General features: G+C 38.2%; 1 protein-coding gene across 1 annotated transcript in view; it reads left to right on the top strand.

Annotated features, from left to right (window-relative positions):
- The window catches only part of ATRX (ATRX chromatin remodeler), a 112,126-nt gene that overhangs the window by 4,582 nt on the left and 82,578 nt on the right, over positions 1-24,966 (top strand). Inside the window, exons 2-5 of the mRNA XM_015812713.1 lie at positions 13,316-13,428; positions 21,162-21,217; positions 23,869-23,921; positions 24,330-24,454. Coding sequence (XP_015668199.1) covers positions 13,316-13,428; positions 21,162-21,217; positions 23,869-23,921; positions 24,330-24,454 — 347 coding nt within the window. The remainder of the gene's footprint in view (positions 1-13,315; positions 13,429-21,161; positions 21,218-23,868; positions 23,922-24,329; positions 24,455-24,966) is intronic.

The raw sequence follows: 24,966 nt of genomic DNA, 5'->3' as shown, positions 1-24,966 counted from the left end.
TGCGCAAAATCCTCTGCCCTCCCCTCCAGGGGGTCCCCCCCCTCCAATTGAAGGAGAGAGCGGGTCACCCTGAAGAGGGCGGCCGGGCGATTATCTGATGACGCAATGAGTGAGGCATAGTAGTTAGTCCTAGCCTCCCTCATCGCCACAAGGTAGGATCTAAGATGTATCCTTACCTGTGCTCGATCGGATTCGGTTGCACTGCTGAGTCATATTTAGCTTGGACAACTTCAAGATTTTTTTTTCAGATATACTATCACCAAGCTTTGTATTCTCCACTTTATATCATTGCATTTTGTATGTTGGTAAGAATTTTGCATTTGACTGTTAAGCTTCATTTTGTTTTCTGTCCTTCTATGTTATTAAACATAAGATAAGATAACCTTTATTGTCATTTTTTTACTGTGGGCACAACGGCATACATCAAAAATGAAATTTAGTTGCCCGCTCTCAAAGTGAAACACATACATGACACACACCTAAACATACTATGAATAACATATGTATAGACCCACACCCCTACATATACGTAGCAAATAAATATTAAATACTGTCCATCTTGAATATATAACGGAAGGAGGAAGCTTGAGAGTTCACAAGGTTAATGCTGTATGGAATGAAACTATGGCTGAATCTGGATGTTCTGCTACGGATACCATGAAGCGCCCTCCTCCCAGAAGGTAACAAGGATAACAGGTCGTGAAGAGGATGTGTAAGTGTCCCAGATAATCTTATGGACCCTGCTCAAGCAACGCTTCTGTGCTATGTCCTGGATGGGAGGGAGGGAAGTGCCAATGATCTTTTTGGTCATTCTCACCACTCTCTGCACTGCCTTCCTATCTGAAGCAGTGATGCTTAGAAACCGGACTGTGATGCTGTATGACAGGATGCTCTCGATAGTCCCCCTGTAGAAAGTGGTCAGGACAGGGGAAGGAAGATGTGCTTTTCTTTTTTAATAAATATTTTATTGGGTTTTATAAGGATAGGAAAGGGATGGGATCAGTAGGGGTATAGGAAAGGGTAAACGTAAGGGAATTGGGGATGGGTACAGTGATGGGTACAGCAAAAAATCCACGCTTATCAAGCAAGTTACCGTCTGGGTACCAAAATTAAATAAACATCACTTATATAATACTAAACAATTATAATAAACTGGGTTAATAATAATCATAAGAATAAAAGATAGTAAATAAATATTATTCATGTTACTAAATAACCATAATTAATAAGATATTAATTAGTTATAATCACTAATGCTTAAAATCACATTCATCCAAATTAATTTCAAAATCTTTTCTCATTCTATCGTATTGCTAGCCATTGATAAAATTTTTCCCATGTTTTAAAGTAGATAGAGTCTTCTTTCTCTTTGATCTCTAAAGTTAATCTATCCATTTCTGCACATTCTAAAATTTTAGTAATTATAGTCTGATCAGATGGTAAATCTTCATTTTTCCAAAATTGGGCAAATACTATTCTCGCCGCTGTCAATACATGTAATATTAAATATTCTCTTTTCTCTAATTAGTTCCTAATAATCCTAACAAAAACAATTCTGGCTTAAATTCTATTTGTATTTTAGTCATTTTTCCAGCCATCCATGGATCTTAAACCAAAATTTCTTTGCCTAGGGCATGTCCACCAGGCATGGTAGTGGGTACCTGGTTTTTGTTTACATTTCCAGCAAATATTCGATACGTTTTTAAACATTTTCGCTAATCTAACTGGTGTCATGTGCCATCTATAAAACATTTTGTATAAGTTTTCTTTATATGAGGCTGCTTTAGTAAGTTTAATATTTCTATCCCAGAGTTTTTGCCAATCTTCTAAGTTTATAGAATGTCCAAAGTTCTTTGCCCACACTATCATTGTTTCTTTTACTTGTTCTTCTTCCATCTTCCAACTTAACAGAAATTTATAAAGTTTTTAAATCAAATTTTCATCTGTTGTTAGGAGTATTTTATCAATAGATATCTGTTCTTTATAAAATCCCGTTAATTTTACATCTTTTTCATATCTTGTTTGAATTTGCAAATACGACCGCCATGTTAAATCAATACCTTGTCGTTGAAGAACTTGTCTGTCTTTAAGTTTTCCATCCTTATCCAGCACAGAAAATGTGCTTTTCTCATGTGACGCAGAAAATGCAGGTGCTGCTGTGCCCGCTTCGCCAGTTTCTCACTGTTGAGCGACCAAGTCAGCCTACTCGTTAGCTGCACATCCAGGAATTTGAAGCTGGTAACCATCTCCACAGGTGAATCATTAATGCACAGAGAAGTGTGGCTGTGCCTACCTTTTCTGAAATCAACAATGATCTTTCTGGTTTTTCCGGTATTTAAAACTAGGCTGTTGTTGTGATTCCGTGCCAGCTTGTGTTCCCAACAGCTGAGTCTGAGGAATCTGAGGAGGAGGTGAAGGAGGCCTTTGAGGGGCTGTCAGGGTCAGAGGGAGGCTCTGATGAATTACAGGACTCACGGCTTGATGAAGAGCCTGGCCCCTCCAGTCGTGTTTCTGATGAAGCTCAGCTGTGTGAGGAGCATGAGTCAGATTCGGAAGGCTCACACCTGGATGTGCTAATTGATGCTTGCAGGCGTCGTCAATTAGCAAGAGAAAAACAATAACAGTCTGCAACTACTCCAAAATAAAAGGAGAAGGCAATGAGAGGCAACGCCCTGGGACTGCTGTATAAAAACGGGAGGTGTGGGCGTTGCTGGTTGCTGAAGGCAACCGTTTGCAAAGTGCTTCTTGGAATCCTGGTCTGTTCGTCTTTTTGCAACGTGTTCCTGTGGACTATTTCCTTCCTTTGGACTTGAGTTTTGCTGTTTGTGTTTTGGACTTATTGACAGGTTTGTCACCCAAATAAAAGGGATTTTGTTTTGTTTTAAAGTCTCCAGCCTATTGTATCAGCAGGGGTTTGGTCCTTGTGCCTCTAACAAGGACGGCAATAGGCTGGGATAGAACAGCTGTTTTCCTTACACCAGTTCACCAGCCCCTCAATCTCCTTGAGGTAAGGCCCACTACTGTTGTATCATCTGCGAACTTCACAATATGGTTGGTGGCAAACCTAGCACAACAGTCATGGGTCAACAGGGTGAACAGCAGTGGACTTAAGATGCAGCCCTGAGAAGAACCTGTGCTCAAGAAAATGGTATTAGAGGTATTTGTTCCAACTCGCACGTACTGGGGCCTGTTGGTAAGAAAATCAAGAATCCAGTTGCACAAAGGAGTTTTTAATCCTAAAAGGCCCAGTTTGTCTACTAGATGCTGGGGAATGATTGTGTTAAACGCCGAACTGAAGTCGACAAACAACAAACGCACATAAGTATTTTTTTCCTCTAAGTGCTTCAAGCTCAGATGGAGAACGGAAGAAATAGCATCCTCCGTAGAGCGATTTGGTCGGTAGGCAAACTGAAGCGGTTCAAATGCTGGTGGGAGGCTAGATACAATAATGTCCTTTATCAGCTTCTCAAAGCATTTCATGATGGTGGATGTCTGCAACCGGACGGTAATCATTGAGGCCTGTAATTGTGGACTTTTTTGGCACTGGCAAGATGATGGCCATCTTAAAACACAATGGGACCACTGCCTGCTGCAATGAGAGGTTGAGAACACAAGCCAGCTCCTCTGCGCGTTCCCTGACGACACGTCCAGGGATGTTATCTGGGCCTGCTGCTTTCCGAATGTTAACTGTCTGCAGTGTTTTCCGGACAGAGGTGACATCAAAGCTTGGCACTTGCTCATCAGGATGGGGCACAGCTTTCCTAGCAGGAGTGCTATTTGATGCCTCAAATCTACCAAAAAAAGCATTCAGTTTGTTTAGGAAGTCTGTGTCATTCTTGCATTGCAATGGAGCCACCTTATAATCCGTAATGGCCTGGATCCCTTGCCACATACGCCTGGTGTTTGTTTCACCCAGTTTTGTGTCATGTAAAAATTTGGTAAACATTCCCTCCATCTGAATTATTATTGAAAATGTTGAACAGTGCTGGACTTAGGAGGTTCTGGACATTGTGGCATCTGACTTAATATCTTCCTCAAATTTTATATCATTTTATATAATTTTTACCTCTAGGTGTACAACATTATTTTTACTGAGGAAGTTGCCTAATCAAAAAGACTTGTTCTTGACAGATACATGCTGATTTCTAATAATCAGTTGTGTTGGGTTTTTTTATATAAATATTTTATTAATTTTCTAATTTTACAATCATGAGTACTTAATAAACAATGTGTTGTCTGGATCCATTGTTAGTTCAGTGGTACATATTAACTTTCTCAGTCTAGTTCCAATACTATACCATCCAGTGCTTCCTGGGTCCTCTCTTCTTTCAGTGGTATGCATTTTCCACACTGGGCAAATACAATTCTTGTTACTGTTACAATTAAATATAGACATTTTCATCATATTTTTCTGGTATTATACATAATATCGATAGTGTCAGATTATAATATCTTTTCTAGCCAGAACATATCTCAATTGTATTTGCACTTAAAATCTATTTGTTCAATCAATTTCTGTTTTTCCTGCCTTTTAAAATTTTAATTTCCCATCATTGTTCAAAATATCTCTATCGCTTATAATTTTCTCATAATAAATTATATTTGGATAACCAAAAACTTCCCTTATTCAAACCCATTTAAATTTTCGTATTTCCCATCTCATAACAAAGTATAATATTCTAGTTACAAATCCTATCCTTCTAATTATAATAATACTTATTTCTAACAGTTATCTATTTTCTTAACCATATTCAAACATCTGTATAATATCCCATCTAATAGGTCAAAACCTCTATTTTCTTCACTCTTACTCTAGCTTTCTTCCTTTGCAAATAACTTTTCCAAGTCAGTGCATTTGAATCATCAAGTAATTCTTCCTCTGTTTTTGTATATATTGTTTAGAATGAGGAAGATAATTTGATTGAAGTATTTTTGGAAGAACGCTCAACCCATTTATATTCATTAAACAGCCTCCATCCTTCTTGAGTTTTTCAGTTTTTGTTAATATTCAGCATTTCTCCTAACAGTTTTATCATCCATTTGATCAGCTCTTCTTCCTCATCCTTAAATACGTTCTGAGATCTTGACAAGTAAGATATCTTTTCCATTTCCGATGTTATCACTGCATCTTCTAATTTTTCATTTGTCTGTATCTGTTAATTCTTTCCTTTAGGTCCTCCATCTTTGGATCTGTTTCTTCTAATTTTCCTTCTGTTTTCTGGGTTACTAATTCCTTTTTTGTAGTCATTGTCTGGATTTGTAAGTTTAGGTTAAAAAATTGTTCTTTTATCTCATTTGCGTTATTTTTAGTCCCATCATGAAATAAAACAATTGTCTCTTGGATTGATTTCAACATAGAAAGAATTTCTTTTTGAGATTCATTAACATTTTCTTGCTAGTATATCAAGCTGGAGGCTTCGGAGACAAATGTTAAAGATGGTTTTTTACCATTTGCGGCTAAGTATGGAACACCCATTTTGTTTTTGCATGTAGTCTTTATAATCTACGTCTTCCTGCGTCCATCACACCGCAACGCCTAACTGGAACCCATTTGTGTTGTTTTTCACATGCCTACAAATCACTATTTTTATCATTTGCTCTACATTTTTCAAAGTATCAATATTACACTGCATAGTTTGCTACTCCCTAAAAATTCATAACATTTCTGACAGATTGTTGTCATCTTACACGAATATGGAACTCTTTGCAAAACAGTGAAATGGTTCCTTATTTATAATATTAGTATAAAGTTTTAGAAACAATATGTTCAGGTGACATGTTCAGAAGTAGCCTGATTAATGAGAATATACATGTTATTGTCTTTTCTGCGAGCCTATGTAGTTATTTAAATACGGAATCAGGCCTGTTAAAGGTTATATGTGTCTGAGACCAGAGCTGCCATTGTTCAATTTAGTCATATGATAGTGTAAAAGTATACACTACTATACAATACACTAGTACAGGAGTGTCAAACTCGCAGCATCACGTGACGTGCCGCGATGTATCATGACTTTTTTTCCATTGCTGCCAATGGAGTGGGCACGGTTTCGGCATGACGCATCCAGTCTGTGGGCCGGCATTTTATTGGTTTTTTTTGTTCTTAAGACAAAGTACTCAGGAGACACCATGGTGTTAGGGTAATCAAACATTCAAGAATAAAAACCATATGTAAATATCTCAACTCAATACATTCAATGTCCCCTCTATATTTCCCTCAAATAGCATAATACATTTAAGATGTTCCATTTCTAATTTATATTTCTATAACTGCTAAACCTGTTTTAAAAACTTCGTAAGTTTACAATTACCATAATCAAATTTAACTTTAAATCAACAAATTATCAATTCAGGTATCCCTTCCAAATATATTCTAATTCTTAATCTCTCGCATCCCTCATTTTATCACAAGTCTCATTTATTTCTTCTTCCACTACACAATACATATCCTAATTAAAATAAAATATTAATCTACCCTACATATATATAATTCATCAATCGATCAATCTCTTAAAAGTAACAACATAATATTAAGCCTTAAATCATTTCAATTCATTAAACAAGATTCAAATTTCATCCAGTTGATTATCATGCCTTATCACATCTATGTTATCATACAAAAACATCATCTTACTAATTTAAAACACTCAATTAATTATTGAAACAGTCCAAATCTAAAAAGCCACCATTTTTTCTATTCCAATACTTAATAATTTTCATCAAAATAAACCTATTATTCCACAAAGTACATTCTTAATCTATTTTAAGCTATCTGTTCTAATAATCACCCCCCTATTTTCCCCCTTATTTCTAACTCTAATTCTTAATCCTTAAAACAGTCCATAAATGAACAGTGCCTTTTAATCCATCACACATAGTTTGAAATTTCTCTTTTCAGTCTTATTCTGGCCTTCTTTCTATGCCAGGCAGGCTTCCATAACCAAGCTTCCCTTTCAGCAGATAGATCTCTCTTTATAGCTTGCAGTGCCCTTTGGAAGAATAGTAGTCTCATCCTCTTCATTAGGCCTCTATTTCTCTCGTCCTTAAAGCTTCGTTGCTTTAAAGTTTTAAGTCTCAATCTTTGGTTCTTCTGATCTTCAAAGCTATAGATGAAATGTTTGTAAGGTAAAGTCTCTTTTTTCTCAGTTGTTTCCTCTTCTAGTATGTTTTGATTTATAGGATGGTCAGATATAGTCTGGAGATCAATTTGAATGTTTGAAGTAAAACTTCTGGTTCTTAATTCTGAAGTAAACTCTTTCATTGTAGCACATATTTCTGCAGTAGCCTCATAAAACTTTTCCAATATAAGTTTGCAGTTTAATTGTAAATGAGATTTCTCCATTTTGATAGTAATTGAAGAGTGTCTCTTTTTTCTTTCTTTTTGTGGAGGCTGTATTTAATAAAAGTTAAGCAGTATCCACCCCCACAATTCCCACTGCTACATCAGCTTATCTTTTCTCTTCAAAAATAACTTGAAGGTCAATCCTATTCCATCTCCAAAGCATAACCAGAGGTTGCAGTATTAGGTTTTCGCCACTAGATGTCCTCAGTAGATTTAAAAAAATATTTTCCAGACACCATTTTTCCCCTTTTTTCTATCTTTTAAAATATGATGTGAAAAAAGAAATAATCTTCCAGCATAAAATAATAGTAGAGCTCTTAAGAAAAAGTTTTTTCTGTACCCCAAAACAGATAAAAATAAAATATAGTCTTTGAAGTTTTATTCTATTCTTTTGTTCAACGCCTTTCTTCCCAAACACACAAAAGCCACTTTTTCAAGACAGGGAAATGATTTCAACAAAACTCTTACAGGCAAAAAAAGCAAAATAGAATGAAGAGAGGAGAAAAAAAAAAACCTCACCCGGGTTCACCACGGTGGTTCTCAATGCTTAGATGTTCTTTGACTTGCGGTTTGGAGCAGCTGGGTGATCGGCTGTTTTACTGGCCAATCTTCCTTCTCTGTTGGCCCTCAGAGATGCCTCGGACAGCTGGAGGAGCCGCCGCTCCTCCGCAGCCGAGCAAAACCTCGTCGACAGAAGTCGCACCCTCCAGAGCGACTTTCGACCCGCATAAGGGTCTACCGGCAGAGGGAAACTAGCCGACGAGGAGACGAGTCTCTTCGTGCGGCTAGAGGCATCGTGATCCAGAACCGGAACCTTTATGATAGGTAAAAAAGGATATATGCAGTGTTATCTTCATTTTAGATGTCAAAAGAGTGTCTCTCTCTCTCTCTCCCTCTCTTTCCTTTCCCCCTCTTTCTCTGTCCCTCTGTCCCTCTCTCTCTCTTTCCCTCCCTCTCTCTCTCTTTCTCCTTCCCCTCTCTTTCTCTCTCCGATCTTCTGCTCACCTGGCAAGCTGGCTTCAAGCTGTTCTCCAACAAGCTGACACACATTCTTATTGGGCTAGCTCAGGAGTAGGCAACCTCGGCTCTTTTATGACTCATGGACTTCAACTCCCAGAATTATTGAGTCAGCATAGCTGGGCTAGCTAGCTCTCTCCTGCCCTTCCTGCTTCCTGCAGAGACGCAGCAAAGGGAGGACCCCCGCCCAATAAGCTTGGAACAGGGTGAGGCTATTCTCTTTTTTACACACACACACACACAGAGAGAGAGAGAAGCTCTGTCTCTCTGCAAATGGCAGAGGAGGCTGGGAGCCACAGGGGAAGGCTCAAAGAGCCACATGCGGATCCGGAGCCACAGGTTGCTGACCTGTGGTCTAGGTCGTACGGGAAATGCTAATTCTTTATTTCACTCATTTCTTAGCAGCTTATCAATTGATTTATTGATAACAAATATCTTTAGGAACTAATAGTAGGTTTTTTTAATTTTAAAGAATTTATTTATTTATTTAACAAATTTATATGGTCGCTCAATTCACAATGACGCTGGGCAGCTTACAACATTAAAAATGAATAGTATATGACTTCCGGTTCCGGGTCGCGGGGTGTGCAGTCGCGCAGAGAGACTCCTCTCTTCGCTGGCTGCTTTCCCTCTGCCGGTAGATCCTTAATCGGGGCGACTACCGATGAGGAGGACTCTCGGCGATCGCAGGGGGAGGCGGCAGCTCCTTCCGCGGTCCAAGGCAGCTCCTCAAGGCCGACAGAGAAAAGATCGGCCAGTAACATGGACGATCATTTAGCTGCACCAGCCGAAAGTCAAAAGAACATCTAAGTATCAAGAAACCACCGTGGATGATCTGGGGGAGACCTTTCCCTCTCTCTTTTTGCTCTAACTACTCTCCTGTTAAAAGCCTTCTGGAACTATTTCCCTGCTTTGAAAGAGCTGCCTCTGTCTATCTGGGAAAAAGAGCTTTAACAAAAGAAAAAAAAAGTTAACTTTTTATTGACTATTTTTATTTTTGGTCACTTTGGGGCCCTGGAAAAAGCCCTATCATAGAACTTTATTATTATATCTATTTTCTAAGCTGGAGAATATTGTTTTCCTATTTCCTGGATTTATTTTTTTAAAGGGATAAATCTTTATTGTTTGAAAAAAAAAACTTTATTGGAAGCCAGAAAAGAGATTTCACAGCTTACTGAGGGCATCTTGTGGCGAAAACTATTACTGCAACTACATTTCCTCTTTGTTTTTTGAGGTTGGGTTTGACCTTCAAATGATGATAAAAGCGAAGAGATAAAGGATTTGAAACAGCTGGGTGGTGAAGTTGCTTACTAGTAATTGTAGAGGTGGATAAGTGCTGACTGTTTATATGTGTTGACTGTTAGTAAATATAGCCTCCTCTAAAAAAGTAAGACTATCTCACCACTGAAATGAAGGAATTTCATCCACAGCTTGATTATGAACTTATATTAGAAGCAATTTTGGAAACAACAGTATATATGAAATCCTGGAGAAACATTAAATTAAAGATGCCATCTCTGAACCACAAATTGAATCTCAAATCCTAATGGATCAATCTACAGGCCAAGGAACTAGCTCTAGAGAGGCCTGTATGCAGCAATATATACAACTTAAAGAGACAGAGGAACAAATCACTGAGCAAATGGATGTTAATCTACAATTTTTGGAGAATTTTGAAAATCAAAGAATGACCCTAACTGAGACACTTGCAGTGTTAAAAGTAGCAGGAACTGACTCTCAGATACAAATGACTGAGAATAGTGACATCATGGATAATCAACTTGTGACTATAACACGGAAACAAACCGTCTACACTATACAGATGATATTGGGAGAAGGGAAAGAGAACTTGGCCCAGATTGAAGTATTGATAAGTACCCTCACTCAAATATTGAGACTCGACGATATAGAAGCTCTATTATGGAAACCGGACTGGCACAGGAAGAAAGCCAGAGTTAGATTTAAAAATGTGATTTAAAACTTTACTTGACAGGTAAATAAGGCTTTAGAGATCTTGATTGAATAAAGATTAATCAAATATGTGAACTTAGTAAGAAGATGTTTTCTTTGTATTAATAGTATGCTTGTGGATATAACAATTATTTGGATCAGATTTAAACTTTATTGAGTGGGTTAAAAGAGTTTTTCATAGATATAGATTGATTGGTAGATTACAGATTTAAAATAGAGTAGAAATATATTTTTTGGAGTAATATTCTTATTCTTAGGAAGGATAGCTATTTTGTAATGGAAGGAGAATAAGAGGGATTTCTGATAAAAGAAGAAATGGTATTAATAAATGAGTTACTAGATTAAAAAATAGAATACTTGTAGAAAATATAAGTATGTTATGGTTGAAATAATATGTGTATTTTAGATATAAGGATTATGTTAAGGAAAAAGGGAAAGGAGGGACACCTGAAGTGTTAATAATATGTTCATCTAAAAGCCAAATTGGAATATGGTAATTGTAAATAGTAAAGCTTAAAAACAGGATTTGGATTTATACAGATGAAATGATATTGATGATTGTTCTGATTGATTGAATTTTATTGAAAAATACATTAATTTGAATATATTATATTATTTGAGGGAAAAAGAGAGGGAGTTTCTAATGATTTAATCTGAGTTATATATGTATGATTTTGTTGTTGGATAATTGATTACCCCATCACCACGTTGTTTCTTAAGCACCTTATTGTAAAAATAAAAAAATAAAACTTGTTTTTTTTAATGAATAGTATAAAACCCCTACCCTACCCACCATTTAATATATTTTATTTTATTTTACCTTACTTTTCTCCAAGGCTGATTCCAATCGGTTAATAGAGAGTGAGAAGTCCAGCTCCCAACGTTTCACTTGCACTGTTCTGCAGGATTTGGTACTCTTTCCTCCTATTTAACATACATGAGGCTGTTGGGTGACATCATATATCACCATGGGTTAAGATATCAATATGCTGATGATACTCAGCTTTACATCTGTATACCTGGTGACCCAAGTGATGCTGTCTCTGCTCTCTCATGACGCCTGGAGGCTGTAGGGACAACAGATATTGATTGAATCCTGGGAAGACTGAGTAGCTTTGAATGCATGGAGACTCAGGATCCAGGTTTTTATCATCCTTAGTTCTAGACAGGATCGTGCTACCCTGTTCAGACCCTGTTTGCAACTTAGGAATTCTCCTCATGTCTCTGGATCAAAGAGCAGGAAGTGGATGTGACTAGAAGAGTCTTTGCACAGCTCTGATTTTTGCACCAGTTGTAGTTTTTCCTAGATCATGACTCTCTGTGCTCAGTCACTGAAGCCCTAGTCATCTCTTGCCTGGACTACTGCAATGTGCTCTACATGGGGCTACCTTGAAATCTATTTGGAAGCAGCTGGTTCAGACTGCAGCAGCAAATGCAGTCTTTGGGGCTAGAGTGATCCATATCTTTTGTTATGATATTGATGTACTGTATTCTTGTTGTTTTTTATGTTTATTTTATTGTATTATTATTTTACTTCTGTTTTATTTACATTTCTTTTCATTTTTTCCTTTTTATAGTTGTAAGCCACCTAGAATAGCCCCATGGGGAGATAGAGTGTCAATAAATTTAACAAATAAATAAATAAGTACAACCAATGCTGTTTCTGACTGGAAGGATAATCCATTTCATACAGGACGCTCTGAAGTTGCCAAGTAATCACCTTCTCTATCACCTTCCCTAAGAAAGGAAGGTTAGAAACTGTTTTCTGTTTTCCTTTTAATCCAACCCTTGCCCAAGCAATCTTCCAGAAAGAAGGGGCGGGGACAGCCTATTTTCCAGAGCACTTGACAGTAAGACAAGTAATGGATGTTAACTTATGAAAGAGAGATCCAGCCTTGAACCTAGAGAAAGTTCCTGACAGAATAACTGATCAGTGGAACAGCCTGCTTTCAGAAGTCCCATCATTGAATGTTTTTAAGAAATTGAATGGCTATTTGTCCAGAATTATAGAGGATCCCCTGCTTGGGCAAAGGGTAAAGACAAAGACCTTCAAGTTTCCTTCCAATTCTGTTATTCTATATTCTGAGATGTCAGAATTTTTGGTTTTATGGCTGTTATTGTTGTTAACCGATCAGAATTGTATTCAAGATGGGTCACCATACAAATTGTTTACATAAATAATTATTCATACAAATTGTTTAAATAAAATCAATATGTAAGTGCCTGATCAGATATGTAGATTTTGACAGATAGAGGTGCATAAATAATCGTTTCTACTAGAAAAATAGAAAACATTATCAGCTTGGATACCTTGAGGGTTCTGAATTTGAAATAAAACATTCCACAGATAAGGATAATGTGGGGCATTTTATTTTGCATGTTCTACCACAGAGAATGGTAACTCACATGCAAGCCTAATTTTTCATTTTGCATACTAAGAAGTATGTAAAATAAGTGTGATAATTCATGCTAAATATTATTTGCTGATTATTGTATAAAATATGTGCCAATAGAATAATATTGCAACCTAATTGCAAGCAATGGAAGTGATAGTTAAATAGAAACAAGCATACTTTTGCAGCCTGGACATTGTTTAACATTTATTTAAAAAAGACATTACCTTGGCTAAAGTTAAACGTAGCAAATAATTCTTTTGTAGATTCAGTAACAGGTAATATTTAATGTCATCTGTCCCCTCATTGACTGTATTTCTGGGGTCATGGACTGAATAATATGGGAACAAAAGCTTACTTTAAGTTTCCATTGTTCCTTGGTAGAACAATAGAAACATTTTGAGTTTTGCCATAACATAGAATATTCTAAACTTCCAAAAGGACATATTGAAGGGGACCATTTTTTTTTCAATCTCAGAACAACCCATTTCCCCCTATTTTATGCATATCAGATTTGTTTTGGTTGAGAGCTCTTGCTTCATTCTGTAATACCAAAAGGGATATATATATTCAATGGTGCATCTTTTTTTAACAGTGAAAGCAAGTTGAATACATTGGTGCAGAAGCTTCATGACTTCTTGGCTCATTCATCAGAAGAATCGGAGGATGCAAATTCTCCTCCAAGATTATCTATGAGTAAAAATACAGGTAAAACTCACCATTGTAAAGCTGTTAAGATTTGTAGTTTTTGAAATATGTATTTTCTGACATCACACAGAATTATATAGCTAGGAAATACTGTTGCAGCATGACAGAGTTATTGCTGTCTTGTTTTAATAAATATAATAAACTTATAACTGAAATAACTTTATAATATTTGGGAAAGAGGAAATGTTTCTGACTAATTTTATTGGTATTTCCATTGTTTCTTTGAATTTTATAATGTGCTGCATTGTTTTTCTGCCAATTTTATTTTCAACTATTTTTGCTTATGTCAATTTCTTCTTTCTTTATTTACTTTCGTATTACTTTTATTTCTGTGCAGCAAAAATCAAAATTTTTGGCAGCTTATATAGAAAAATACAATCACATCAACTATGCAAACCCTGAAAGTAGAAAGAACTCTGAAATAGTTCAGAAATTTATAAAAAACTAATAAAGCAGGAACTAGCTTAATCTCCACAGCATTAGCAGCATGAAACAAATAGCTGCAGAGAATGTAGAATTGGAATTCTGGCACTTGAATAGATTTGGAGAACTATATGTATACTTCACACTCTGTAGCAATGAATTTTTTTTATTAATATTACTACCCAGCTGTCAATCTCAACAACTTTGTTGATATGGATCAAAATATGAGTTACTTCCATGTGGGCATTGGTTTCTCATACACTGCATATCCAGTGTATTTAATTTTCTTTTTAAAAATATAGCAGCTATTTTAAAACTCATATAATATCAAAAAGAGGGTGGTACAGAAGGGGAAACATTTTTGTTTCATGCTAGCAAGAAATGTATTGTGACTCCTAGATCAGCCAAAAAGTTTGGATCATGTTGCAACAAAATGTAATTATGTTGGTTGTGCTTGGTGAGTTTCTTGCAGACATTTCATTACCAAACTAGGTAACACCATTAGTGCTAAAAGAGAGTGGGGTTATAGTCTTTACAGTCTTTACACTATGTGTTGTAGATCAGGGCTTTTCAATCGGTGGTACGCGTACCACTGGTGATAGTTTGGTACCTGGCAGGTGGTACATGACCGTCCTAGAGAAGTGGTAGCGGGGTGGAGAGGAATGAGCTGAAAGCGGTGAGAGCACTGCACAAGCTTGAGGGAGAGACAGCTGGAGCTGCAGGGCTGTCGGGGCTCGGCCAAAGCGCCAGGATCAGCGCCAGGCTCCAGCTGATTGGTGCTTCCAGAAGTTGGAGGTGCGCTGAAGAGAAGAGGAGAGGATATAAAAGGAGGTTTTGGCGGGAAAGGGGCAGCAAGGGGATGTCTCCGCCCTGCCCCGGGCGCGTGAAGAGGAGGCGGTGAGTGCCTGGCATCCTTGCTGACCATCTCTGCTGACCACTGAGAAAGAGAAAAAGGTAAGTGAAGTGCTTCCTTTTCCCCCAGGACGCCAGCACTCGTGCACTCGCTGCCTTCTCCATGCACTCCCAGGGGGCAAGGCAGAGATGGGGCCCTCGCTGGCTCCAGGGCTGCCCTGTGGATCTAAGGCTGTGTGCATTCTAGCTTTGATGGCCCCTACCAGTAGATCAACACCACGCCTGCTTGCTGACCTAGCCTCGCAACCAGTAGGCTTCCCTTTCACCGGAACTGCCACAGCCTGCGTTGGATAGTGACGGCTGGCGGCAGCATGGCCACTGGCAGCACTGGCAATCTCTCCCCCTCCCTCATCTCTTTCTGAGGAAGGAAGGAAGGAAGGAAGGAAGGAGCTGGGAAAGGGACTGCCTTCTGACTGCTTCTCACCTTTATTTTTTTTAGCTGCCAGAGGCTTTGGGCAGGAGGCTTCCCATTTTGACCTCTCCCCCATCATTCCCTCTGTGCCTGAAGGGCCTCTGCATGGCTCTCAGCTCACCTGTCCCAGACCCGTGCATATGTGTGTGTGTGTGCAAGTGCGGGCAGGCGGGGGTCTCCTTGCAGCCCCACGCTGTGACATTGGGGAGGAGAAGAACGGGAGAGGTAAGAGAAGCTGCAATGGGAGCTTCTTGCAGCCTTCCACAGGACTGGGGGTGGGAGCTGAGGAGGGCAGAGCACGATGCGATCAGCGGCACATTGAGAAAAAGAAACAAGTACTCCAAAAAACAGCTTTCATTAGTTTGCAGCCTGCCATCGCAGAAGGTCTCTGTTGAGGGCGCGGGGCTGCAAGGGGTGAGACCGCGCACACACACACACGCACACACACACGGGTCTGGGAGAGGTGAGCTGAGAGCCACATAGAGGCAATGATGGGAGAGGGGTCAAAATGTGAAGCCTCTGTCTGCCCACCGCTGCCTGCCTGTTGTCACCTCTGCCCAGAGCCTCTGGCAGTTTTTTTTAAAAAAGGGGAGGGAGGGAGAGGCAATTTGGAAGTTCAAAAGAGAAAGCAATTTTGTGTTCTGTTTTGTTACAGACAGAACTTTGTTGGCAATCCAAGTTAACATTGGTATTCTTGAATTGTGAGCTCTTAGCTTTCCTAACAGCCATTTCCAGTGGGGAAAATATTTTCCTTTGCTATATTTCCAGTCCAAATTAGACCAAGGCTATGTATTAGGATTATGTATTAATAGAAAAGCAAATAAGCTACCTCTGTTCTTAAACGCTAAAGCTGTTGCACATACAAAAACGGAGGAGCTCTGATCAACTATCACAGCCACCATTCTGACAGTTTTGCTGTACTGTTGTGTGTGGACGACCCCGCTAAATGGAAGCATGGGATAAACAGCCTGGTTTTTCTCAATCTTTTAAGTAGCCACAAACTAGTAGCAAAAGTGGCATTTGATCACAAGGCAAGGAGGCATCAAGAAATGTTTCCCCTTTTGCATTTGAGCATCCAAGAAGGGACAGGAAAGGAGAAAGGGGAAGAGGAAAGACAAAGAAAAAGAAGGAAAGAGGGGAAGAGAGCAAGGAAGGAAAAAGAAGGAAAGAGGGGAAGGAAGAAAAAAGAAAGAATGAAGAGGGAAGGGAGGAAGAAAGGAAGGAAGGAGATTATAATGAGACGAAGGGAGGCTCTGAGGGAAGTCCTGCCTTAGCACTTGGCCACCAGCAGCCATGCTGCCCTTTTGCCATCCCCTTGTCCCCTCCTCCTGATCTCTCCTGGTGGTCTCCCATCCTATTGCGAAGGATGCTTTGGTTACAAAGCCAGGTCTCCTTGCATGGAGAGGGAGTGTGCCTCCCTCTGACCCACGCACCTACTGCACCCACTATGAGCAACCTGGCCAAGGAGGTAAGCACAGCCAGGCGCCCCCTCAGGGAAGTGGGGCTGGTCTGGGTTGGGCTGCAGGGTCCTGGTGCTCTGGGAACTCGAGGGCCGGGCTGGGCGCTTGCCCTTCACTGCCCAGGGATCTGGGCAGCCCACACCACCGTCTGGGAGTCCCAGGCGCAGCTCAAGAGGGACAGTGAGGCTCCTCTGATGGACTATGCCCCCCACAAGTGTCCCCCAGCCATTGACTTCGCTTGTCAAAAGGTTGCAAAAGGGGATCACATGACCCTGGGACACTGTGACCATCAGAAATATGAATCAGTTGCCAAGCATCTGAATGTAAATCACGTGACCCTGGGGATGCTGCAACGGTCATAAGTGTGAAAAATGGTCATGTCACTTTTTTCAGTGCCATTGTAACTTTGAACTGTCACTAAGCAAACTATTGTAAGTCGAGGACTGCCTGTACTTTATCATTTTATTCCTTTTTTTTTTGGGTCATCAAGTTTTTGACACCTTGCTAGGCGACTGGTGGTACTCAAATATTGCCTTATCCTAAAAGTGGTACAGTCGATGAAAAGATTGAAAAGCCCTGTTGTAGATAACTCCTGTTTTTTCTGGGGCTGCTGGTTCTTTTGGTTTATTTAGGAAGTTTTGCAGAGCTTCAGTTGGTTTGTGTGCCATGGTGATGCCATGTGGTTGTAATAGAGTGTTGGTGGTTTCTGAGATTTTTTTTGATGTATGACATCCTTTTCAAAGCTTTTATTGGTTGAGCTATGGTAGGTTGAGTGATCAGGCACTTTTTTTTGTAATATATTTTATTGATTTTTTAAACATAAATCACTTAATAATTGGTGAACAGTGTGTTGTCTGGGTTTACATTTGTAAAACAATCACTAGCAATTGATTTCTATAATCCATAATCCACATAATAGTTTTAGTTGATTTCCTCTTTTCCCCAAAATATCCTCTTTTGCAAACATTGAGTTAGTACAATTCTTTTTGTTTTGATAGATAACAATTAAATATATAATTTTTCCCAATATTCCTAAAAATAATCACATCAATATAATATTCCTTTTCTATCCAATCATTCTGGTTGCCTTATCATAGATCCTGTTACAGTCCTTATTTAAATTTGTTTCTCCCACAAAATTCTGAGTATTCGTACTGGTTAAGATTTTCTCAAAAACATTAATTACATTTAAAAAATTAAGTCTATTTTTTCCATATAAACCATCTCAGCACTTTTACATTTCTTAAGGAATAGATAAAACAGTGAAAAAAAAGAAAGGAAAGCAAGAGTAAAGAAACATAAAAAATAACATACTACTTAAAATATATATCCCTCCTGAGCTAATATATATTTGTTTCCAAGACTTCTTATTCTTTTTAACCATAATTAAAAATATGTTTAATCTTTAAATATTCCATTTAATACATCTAGTCATCTAGTCCTTTAACTCTTATTCAAAACAGTTTTATCCATTATAATTTTCTTAAATTCAATCACATTTAAATATCTAAAACATTTCCTTTATCTAAGCCATTTCAACTTTTTTATATTACTCATATCAAGAAAGAGAATAAAAAAGGGAAAAAAGCATACTATATTATTTAGGAGATTCATCCCTCTTAGAATGACATATATACTGTATTCCAAATCTTTTCTATTTCTTTAACCATATTCAAACAAATGCTTCTTTTTTAAGTATTCTCTCTGGTAAGTCCCATCATCTATTTTCTTGATTTCCACTTTGGTCTTTTTCCTTTGCCCAGTATCTTTCTTAATCAATGTATTTTGCTGAGTCAAAAGGTTTTTCCATATGTTTGTAAATGTACTGTAGATATAAAAAGTAAATCAGATGAAGTGTCTTTGTAAGGGGGTTCTGCCTTTCAATGTTTGTTGAAAATCTTTTTCTTTTTTTTTCTCTCCGCTTCTCTTATCATTTCCTTTCTCTCCGATGTTCCTGACATCTCTACAGTCCATTTTATCCAATCTGTTTTCTTGTCCTCAGATTTATTTTGGAATTTTTTTCCACTAGGATTAAATTGTGTTTCCTTGTTTTGTTAAGTTCCATCTTTAAGTCTCTATTCTCAATTTTGTATCCATTTATCTGTTTTATCTGCTCCTTCTCTGTTGTTGTTTTCTGGGATTTTCTTTGTTGTAAACTTGGAAATAGATTGATTTATATTTTCAAAGTTATTTTGGATTTTTTTTTGGTTTAAAGTCGTTGTTTGAATTAGTTGCAGTATACTATATATCTCCTCCTGTAGAGTATGTATCTTTTCTTGATTTGTTCTTTCTACATGTCTCTGATCCGTGATGGCCAAGAATTTGAGTTTTTCTCTTCTTTTCTTTTCTCTGCAAATAGCTTTAGAGTCCCGATTAAATAGATATTTGTAATCCAAATAGTTCAAAAAAGTTTTTTTTCTGAAATTTATAATTCTCTCTTTGTCTACAGCCCAGATTGTCAACGTTCCGACTAATGGAACACTTCAAGGAAATTCCAGGCATATTTATTCTGAAAAAGTCTGTAATCATGGACACATTATCGGCACATATTGAATGGATGCCAGAATCTGAATTTCTCTTGCTTGCGTCTAACTTTTCTTGCTAAACCCCTCCCTTATTTTGCAGTCGTAAGTCACATCTTCCAATTAGCCCGGAGGGCAAAGATTCACTTCCGTTCCTTTTCCCGGGCTTTCCGTATAAATCTCCTCCCTTTCTCTGTCATCTGGATTAACTCTAAAAATACCAGACAGTTCTGTATATCTTGTCAAAGCAATAATATCCTATATTAACAGCGTTGACACAGATTATTGTCTTTTTTGTCACAGCTGTTCTTTGTTGTTAAAGCTTTGAAGGTCACAAACACAGATTAACTTTTCACAGGTTTTGCCAAGTCTTATATTAAAGTGATAGCTGTCATAGTCTTCATCCACCACTAGGTGTCAGCATCTATTTGTTTTTCAATTTCCAAAATGAACAATTATCTTTAGAATGAGAGTCTTAACCATTCAACAATTTTAGATTTGTCCAGATTTAAGTTTTAAATTTCAGGTTTTATATTTATTTCACTTCCATATATTTTGATCCTCCATAAAAAAATTAATCCGCCACTTCCGTTAGTATAAGGATGGGGCGGAAATCCCCATCCTTCCCTTTCAAAGGTATTTTGCTTCTTGGGGATCTTTTCCAGGAAATTAAATATAGAATAGAAAAGAGAAGATCAAATTCCTCACCCAGTTTCAAGCACGCTGTTCACAGTTGTGCTGGTTAGTACTTTTGGACTTCGGTTGCAAGTAGCTTGGGCTGGTCGATGAAATGCGGCCAGCCTTTCTCCTGTCGGGTTAGAAGGCTTTCCCCAAGTCAAACGGAACGACCACTGCTGTTCCAGAATCGCCAGAGCACCGTTCGCCGCCTCTCCGGGGTGACTTAGACCCCTTTAGGGTCCCCTGGCAGGGTGAAATTAGCTGTGAGGGTGCGGAGAATCCGCAAGCCCGCAACTGGTCACTACCACACAAAACTGGAAGTCTCTGATCAGGCACTTTTTGATAAAGTTACGTGATTATCCATTTTATTGGAAGAACCAGCAGCCCCAGACAAAAATACAGGAGTCATCTAAAACATACAGTGTAAGGACTGTAACAGACACTATTGTAGGACAAAGAGGCAGAAGACTAGTGCAGTGCATCCATGAACACCAACTAGCAGACAGAAGACATAAATAAAACTCCTTAATTTCACAATACATAGACAGACTTGACCATAGTTTCAACTGGGAAACTGAACATCCTAGATCAAGCCAAGTCCAAAAAACCCAGAAAATTCCTGGAGATTTGACCCTGAGGCAGATTGGCCATCAACAGGTACATAGGGCTAAAAATCATCTGTACCATTCAAAAGAGTCAGTCAGAAAGCCCAAAAGGAAACCAGAAGACCAGAATACCACCTCATTAACAATCAACCACCTGTATGACTAGAGATTAACACCAAGATTAATACTAGCACAACAATCTAAGAAGTAAACAACTGTAACCAAAGAACTACCAAGGCAGACAAACAAGCCAACAGTAAACAACAGCCTAATCAAGAAACTACTAAGAACACACCCACCAACACTGACGGGGCAAGCCACTAGTATATAGAAATAAGAGCAGATCCCACCCCCTTCTAGCACTGATGATGTTACCTAGTTTGGTAATGAAATGTCTGCAAGAAAGCTCAGAGAGCATCAAGGACTCTACAATTCAACCCTGAGTTACAAATATTTTCTTCTATTGGTAATCATGTTAGTTGTACTACAGTTTGATTCTCTGCCCCCCCCGCCCCTCCCAAACCACCTAATGGGGAGTTAAATGGTGGTTAGTGCAAGGCTGGTGTTCCTTGCCTCTACCTCCTCTGCATGGCTTTATGCACCTCCCCCCCATCAACATGGTGTAATAGTGAATAACCTTATAAATATAAGGTCATTTGAGTATTTTGAACAATAATTACAATTTTTTAAATGTTATGACATGTTTGTATGTTTTTTGTAGATTGTGACAAAATGCCTGGAAATCTTCCAGCCCCAGTGGAAAACAACAAGGAAGAGGTAAGAATAGAAGGTAGTGATTGTATTGATATAATAATAATACATAGGAAATTATTTGATAGTTCAGATCTTTCAGATTACTTTTATTAAATATGTGCAAATTGCTCTGAATTTGAGTTATTTTGAATCCCAAATACCTCTTTTAAGTTTTAAACACTCTATTCTAAGTACCAAACAGCTCACCTTAAATGCAAAACAGACTTTTTGTCCATCTTTGTTTTTAGCATGAAACACTTGTAAATGATTGAAGTGAGACATTTCAAATGTTAAACATTGCGCATCCCTATTTATTACTATTGTGTTTGTAATTTAAATCTGGTATGAACATATTTTGTAGTAATACTACCTTTGGAAATTGAACCTATAATCAAGTATTTAAAAACGATTAAGAGCAGAAATATGAAAAGTTGCACCTTCGATTTCAGGTCACTTGGTAGCCTTCAAAAGTTTAGGAAGGGATTGTTATTGTAAGAAGTCCAAAGCAATTCTTCTGAGTCAGTTTTGAAGTACTCTAATACTATGTATACTAGAGTCTCTTTCCAATCAAGCTGTCTTTGAACTCCTTAAATTTGCAAAGATAGCAAAACATATTTTTCCTGATATTTTTCTTTTCCACAGGAGCAATTCAGAGCCAGTGCATTTGTGACAATAAGAAGCTACTTTCAAATTAGAGTCAGTCTAGGGCAGTGATGGAGAACCTTTTAGAGACCGAGTGCCCAACCCCCCCACCGCGCCCGCTCCACCCCGCCCCACCTGCCGGGCCACCCACCACCTCCACAGTCCGACGCAGATCGCTCAGGCGGCCCTGCAGCGCCATGGTGGACACGCCCTCCATCCACGCCCCACAGCATCATCTGCGTGCGATGGGGCGCGAGGGCGGGGTCTTGTCCCTGCTGCCCAGCTGCCATGTGCTTGCCTGCACTGCTCCGCGCCCGGGGGTGACTCTCCTCCGGGGGGCTGCTGAGGGGGTGGCAGGGCTGGGGTGACGGCGCACGTGCCCACAGAGAGGGCTCTGAGTGCCACCATTACATAACACAAGATTAATTTCAGTTATTAAATTAACAGATTTTCTGAGTCTACACAGTCCAAGTGGCTAACAAAACAAGTTAGGTTTGTGCAACACATTGAGCCACAAAAAAACCTCTAACTGGGCTAAGCATGTTATGGGCATGTATTTTCTGTATCTTTCAACTGATTTGGCTAAGCTGTGACTTGATGTCACAGAAGTGAGAGTATGGCTGGGTCAGATTTACTGCTGAGCATTCTCTAGGTATGATGGAATACAATTTCATTCCTCTGTTATCTGGGGATAAAGCCAGTTTTGAATTGCACTTATTTCTTAAATTTCTATTCCACCTTTAAATCAGGAGTTCAAGGAGATATATGTAATGTTCCTTCCTTCTATTTTATTGCTACCACAAAAACTCTGTGAGGTAGGTTGAGTTGAAAGAGAGTGGCCCTGTAGCTGAGGGTGGACTGGAACTTTGGCCTTCCCATTTGGACTCCAATACCATAACTATAGTATGTTGCTATCTCGTGTTCAAGAAGACTGTCTCTTTGAGATCTGCCCCATCTCTGCTAGCAGTACAAAATTGTTATTTTCTAGTTTTATACTTCATGTACATGCAGTACACATTTCCAATTTTGAGGGGTTACCAAGGACTTTAGTAGCCTAAGAATGTGTGTCTTGAACACTGTATCTTGCTAGGCATTGAGTGCAGAGACATTCAGGGGAGTCATAATAGCAGTTAGGCACTCTGCTTCCATACGTCAAATATACATTTCATGTGAGTTCACTGTACACCATGCTTTTCAGCCACCTGATGTGCGAAACTATTCTAGCTGACTGTGGATATAAGTTCTACATGTAGTCCTTGTTGAATGTCTACTCTTTCAGTAACCAATATTTGAAATTATGATAGTGTTGAATGAGGGGTACTTACAATGGAATTCTCAATTGTGTCTGTTGCAACATCTTGCAGTCCCATGATCACCATTTGTGACTTCCATTGCCAGCTTCTGATAAGCAGAATCATCAATGGGAAAGCTGGCAGGTGGTAATAAATGGTGATGCTGCAACTGCATGGAATTTGCCTAAAGACAACAACAGGGACTGCTGGATCTGCCATCCTAAGTTAGTGTGATCACGTGACATTGCACTTTATGTCTGTATCACTCAGTGACCAAGATCCCCATCCACTGGGGGACTGCTAATATTTGGTTTGTTGATATATTCTTGTGAAATATTTAGTTTGACACAAAATTCTTTTTCTTTGTAACTGAAACCAGCTTGATTCTTTTCAATAATTTTACCCACAGTTTTTGCTTATTTTATACAATGATTCTAGTAATATCCAGCATACAAATTAGACACATTTATTTATTATTTATAAATATTTTTGCCTGCTCAAGGCAAATATTTACTTACACATATTTTGCCTTTCAGAGTTTTTTAACACATCCAGTAATTGGAGCATACCTTTATGTAGTAATGAATTAATATATTTATAGCTAAACGTTTTATGGTGTCTTAAGGATTGAAATACAGAAGTAATTTGCATTCAAAGTAATATCTGAGATGATATGCACAGACAGAGGAATAATGCTCTTTAGATTCTGTATAAGAGGTTTGCATTTTTTTTCATTTATAGGGTAGTAGCTCTTCTGAAAGATCCAAATCATTAGGATCATCACGCTCCAAAAGGTCAGTTAGTGTGTTTTTAAATTTTTAATATGCTGGCTTGTTGTCTGAATTGATTGACTATAAAAATTTATAATTATGCTCAGAGGTGATTTAACAGAAATATTATGGGGCACTTGATGGAGAATATTTTTTTGCACTTTTTAAAATAATTCATATTAATTTACCCATTGAATACAAATATTGTCAGATCTGAAATCCAGTTGCACAGAATTGACAATATGGAATTATATATTATTATCAATTACAATTCTTTTAGTTGATTGTTTAAATTCTTCATAAATTGTGTTAGATTCACATAAAATATAATTTCAGGCTGTAATTCTGTGCAAAAGTGGAGTTTGATAAAGTTTTATAATTTTGTTAAAATATGTACACATGACATAACATTTGTCTTTGCTGCTCATTCAGAAAACCCACAGTTGTAACAAAATATGTTGGTTCAGATGAAGAACAAACTTTAGATGAAACCGTGACTCAAGATATTTCAAATGAAAATTCGGAAAATGAAGTTGATATGAAAAGTTTGCCAAAAGGTAATTAATCTATTAGTTCAGAACTACTGTCAATATTAGAATATTTTCTTAGTCACTGAATAAGCTTCCCTATTTTTTCATTTCTCTTCCATTTTGAAAATGCTGACTGCTACTGATAAAAATAATGGATTCTTGTTCAAGTAGCAGTAGTTAATTTCAGGATATAAAGAAGTGGGGATAAGCAGTTCCTTAATTTAAATGTATATTACAGCAAATTGCATACAAATGTAACATAAATTAAAGTTTTGGAGGAATTAAAAAAATATATTTGTAACATTTCTTTTTAACTTTTTTAAAATGCCCCAATTAAGCAAACAGGATTAAGTAAGCAAGAGTGATTGGGTGATTCAGGTGTGGGGCCCAGTGGGGTGGGAAGCAGGCCTAAGGCCTGTGGGGATCCAGTTGGTGGTGGTGGGATGGATTGGGATAAGCGAGGTATTTCAGTGCCGGTAACTTCAAACTAAGTCATCAATAGCTTTTGGGGAGGGGGTGGCTGCTGTAACTTTGAATGG

The sequence above is a fragment of the Protobothrops mucrosquamatus genome, unplaced genomic scaffold, assembly GCF_001527695.2.
Source record: "Protobothrops mucrosquamatus isolate PMUCROS unplaced genomic scaffold, P.Mucros_1.0 scaffold108, whole genome shotgun sequence".
NCBI lineage: Eukaryota > Metazoa > Chordata > Lepidosauria > Squamata > Viperidae > Protobothrops > Protobothrops mucrosquamatus.
Note: the sequence above shows the minus strand (reverse complement) of the source record. Positions and strands in the feature narration are given on the sequence as shown.